Consider the following 4,089-nt stretch of genomic DNA (forward strand, 5'->3'; position numbering starts at 1 on the left):
CAAAGAAGTTGAGAAGCACAGCAAAGGTTATACGCTGTCAATGAAATGTCTTTCAATTCGCGAGATACAAATAAGCCCGGTTTAACTAAATGGAAACAATAAAACTTTTGATGCCTCTGAATATTACTGCTGCTTGTTTCCCATCGAAACAATTGTACATAGAAAACTAAAAATTAGACTTCAGATTTATTTCTGGTTAAACACAAAGCTATACGGTGAGTCATTTGTACTTTGACCACCGTGGGTATCGAAACCCGAACTGTAGCATTGTAAGCCAGAAAACGTACGTTTGAGCCACTGGGGTGGGAAGTTTCAGCTTGTATACTGAATAATTCAGAAGTGTAAATTAGTTGTATCGATGGCACATATTTTTTTTTAATACTATATAAATATAGGTTCAGTTTGGTGAGTAAAGGGCAATTCAAAATACGATACATATTGAACATAGAAACTGTCCAACGAAACTGCATGTAAAAATGTATAGCACAAAAGAAAAAAATGATTTAAGAAATATGTACTAACAACCTGAAATATATTTATGTGTTGTTCAGTATAACATCCAGCTATTCAGTTGTATTGGAATATTAACTTATGATGTATATTGGATAAACAAAAAGTATTTCGTCGATGCAAATTTCCAAAAGCTCAATCTTGTAATCTTGTCTTGATTTTCAGTCTAACAATGTTTTGGACCTCTGCGATGTTAAACTATAAAAAAACCAATGAGGCTTAGAAATAAACATGGTTCAGGGAAAAAATGCTAGGGATTATATAAATTAGAAATCCTCGCATATAATGAAACAAGATAAAAAACTAAGTTTAATGAATTGTAAGATCTAAAATTGAAAGGAAAAAATATTATAAATCAAGGAGTATTAAAGTACCACTTTTGCTAAAAAATATTTAGCTATATTGATTTATTTAAGCTTAACCTTCAGGTCAACTGGTTGAGCAGTAATGCCTGTAGTATTAGCTAATTAATAACACGGAATGTAATTGAAAGCATTATTATTATAAATAGATATTTCTCAAAATGTATATTTACATCATTGGGCGAATTATTAGTTTCCATCGCTATTTTAGCACTTTGTAGGTTTTCACCAAGAAATTCCAACAGGGTATAAAAAAAAACAATAACTAAATTTTTTTATCGTTGTACCTTCAAAGAGGCTGACGAAGTTCATAAAAATTGCACATGAAACTAAGATATCCTCCTGTTCTTACCCTAACTGTTTTCCCCTATACAACCGAGGAATGTTGGAAAAAAAAATTGCAATTCCTCAGATATGTATCTTTTTGAAAATATCACTTGTATGATTACTTTTTAAACATCTAAATAATGTTGGATATTTTATGTTTTTGTAATTATACTTTAAAGCTGTTTAAGGGATGCGTGTCTAGAGAAAACTAGATAAGCGCGCCATCTGTTAGTAGCTTTGGGAAAGTCTAATAAATACACTCTATGAAGTATTTAAAAATTATTGAAAACTGAAGTACTAAGTATATATATATATTTAAAGGTTTTAAAGAAGTACAACTTATTTTTTAACGTAGATAGCTTATAGTATGGAGAAGGCATCAGATCGAAAATGTCATAAAAAACAAAACAAAAACGAGTACACAAGTGAACCATAATTCGAAATAAGGAAGATACAGGTTTGTTTTCTTTAAAGTTTGTAGTGCATACTGGAGGGATTTACACATTGTGATAAAAGTTTAGATAAACGACCTTTACACTCCAGATGTAAATATTTTTTGTTTTTTTTGTTACTACCAACGTTTCGCTTTTACAGCTTCTTCAGTGTTAATACATACAAACTGTTTAATAATGTATTTTAATCAACGTATACTTCAATGTATAAGTGGATCATAAACACATGTGATTATATTATGTTGTGTTTGCTACAATAACAGTTAAAGAAAGAAGGATTTTCTAGTATATTTTGTCTATATACCCTGTGTTTAAGTGGATCATAAACATATGTGATTATATTAGGTTATGTTTGCTACAATAACAGTTAAAGAAAGAAGGATTTTCCAGTATATTTCGTCTATATACCCTGTGTTTAAGTGGATCGTAAACATATGTGATTATATTATGTTGTGTTTGCTACAATAACAGTTAAAGAAAGAAGGATTTTCTAGTATATTTTGTCTATATACCCTGTGTTTAAGTGGATCATAAACACCATGAGATTATATTAGGTTATGTTTGCTACAATAACAGTTAAAGAAAGAAAAAAATCATATATATATATATATATTCTGGTACAACAGTGTCGACAGTAGAGTTTGATAAACCCGAGTACAACGTAAGAGAAGAAGTTGGAGAAGTACTTATTCCAATCAAGAGAACAGGTGATCTCAGGAAAGAGATGATGGCTGTCTGCTCCACAGAATCAGGTAAGAAGAACTTCTAAAAATATCTTGTAAATGTGAATTAAAAAAGGGTGACTTACGATCTATCTACTGTTAAAAATACGTTGTCATATCATATTTTTATATAGATCAATATAATTTTCAAAGACAGATATTTTACACCGGTTTGATAAAAATCTGGATGCGATTTTGTGGGCAGAGCACAGATAGTCTATTGTTGTTGTTGTTTGAAGCTAATCACAAAGCTACACAATAGGCTATCTGTGCTCTGCCCACCACGGGTATCGAAACCCGGTTTCTGGAGTTGTAAGTCTGCAGACATACCGCTGTGCCACTGGGGGGGGGGAGTAGGCCATTGTGTATCTTTGCGCGAAATTCTGAAATAAACAAACAAACTTTCAACGTGTACTTCGAACAACCGTTGTTTATACTATAATTTAAAAAAGTCGTTAGGTTCTTATTTGCCATTACTTTCCTATGGGTCGTTATGCAGTTAAATTGCAGTGTAGTATAATATATTATACTAATTTTATCTAATCATCAAATAGGAAAATTATATATATTTGATTAAAATTGACAGAAAAGAATTATAAGAAATTCCTTGTATTTGTTTAAACGTTAATACACAGCCACAACCGTGTTATATATATATGATAGAGAGGTAAGTTTTAATTTTTGAATTTATACTTTGGAATGAAAGTTTTGTTCACTTTATATCGATACGAGTCTCGTTTTATAATATTTTTCTTATTTCTTTCTATTTGTAAATCGGATGGGCTTAGTGGTTAACGTATCGGACTTTGAATCATAGGGTTCGGAGCTCTAGACGCTTAACATACTCCGCATTTTCAGCAGTGACGCGTTATAAAAGTGACAATCAATCCCGTAATTCGGTTTGGACGAATGGGCAAAGCCTTTGAGGTAGCATGTTCCGCTGGTAGCCAGTAGTCCACAGAGATAGTAGTTTAAAAATTAGGGACGGTTATTCCTTAATCCTTGGTTTCTCTGATTTGATCTTTAACCTACGTGTGTGTAAAATGTCGTTTAGACTGAAAATTCCTGTTATTTTCTCTTCAGTTTAAATTGATATTATTCACAGATCCACTGTTTCTCCATTCATTGCGTTCTAAGCTAAATGATGTACAATCTTTTTGTAAATTCATGTTTTCGTTTTATTGAGTGGATTAGATAGTAAACAAATAATGTAAATTTTCCAGATACGGCTACAGGGACTATCCCGACTAATGTCCAGTCGTTCTCTGATTTCATCAGTCGACCAGAGAGTCACAAGAGTGTGATCAGGTTCAACGTGGGGCAGGATCTGAACTACTGCCGATTAGTGATCATAGACGATTCGCTCTTCGAGGAGGAGGAATCCTTTAATGTCCGACTTTCTCTGCCCATGGGAGGCCAAGTAGGAGAACAGAATGAAACAAAAATCATCATCGTTCCGGACAAGAATGACGGTATGGCAGCTATTTGAATTAAAAACTAAATACAAACAATAACGAGTCACGAAATGATATCAAATCTGAATCAACCTTGCTCAGGAATTTACGTATTCCATTCATCTAGGCGAGCTGTTAATGTACATAGACTTAACATGCTAGTATTAAATATGGGAGTTTATAGAACATAATGTTATCAGATTTTGTTTATGTTTTGTTTCTTTCTTAACAACAGCAAACATTCTCCTAGCATCTTAATTAT

General features: G+C 32.3%; 1 protein-coding gene across 1 annotated transcript; it reads left to right on the forward strand.

Moving 5' to 3' along the window:
- Nucleotides 1-2,268: 2,268 nt before the first annotated feature.
- Nucleotides 2,269-3,862, forward strand: LOC111087151 (FRAS1-related extracellular matrix protein 2-like). The gene is made up of 2 exons (XM_022392789.1): nucleotides 2,269-2,403; nucleotides 3,597-3,862. The coding sequence occupies exons 1-2, from the start codon at nucleotides 2,376-2,378 to the stop codon at nucleotides 3,860-3,862; spliced, it is 294 nt and encodes a 97-aa protein (XP_022248497.1). The 5' UTR covers nucleotides 2,269-2,375.
- Nucleotides 3,863-4,089: the final 227 nt, after the last annotated feature.

The sequence above is a fragment of the Limulus polyphemus genome, unplaced genomic scaffold, assembly GCF_000517525.1.
Source record: "Limulus polyphemus unplaced genomic scaffold, Limulus_polyphemus-2.1.2 Scaffold61, whole genome shotgun sequence".
In the NCBI taxonomy this organism is placed as follows: Eukaryota; Metazoa; Arthropoda; class Merostomata; order Xiphosura; family Limulidae; genus Limulus; species Limulus polyphemus.

Excerpts from the sequence above, each read along its gene's own strand:
- LOC111087151 (XM_022392789.1), top strand. The coding sequence starts at position 2,376 with ATGATGGCTGTCTGCTCCACAGAATCAG. Across the intron at positions 2,404-3,596 it reads TGTCTGCTCCACAGAATCAG|ATACGGCTACAGGGACTATC; the intron begins GTAAGAAGAACT and ends TAAATTTTCCAG.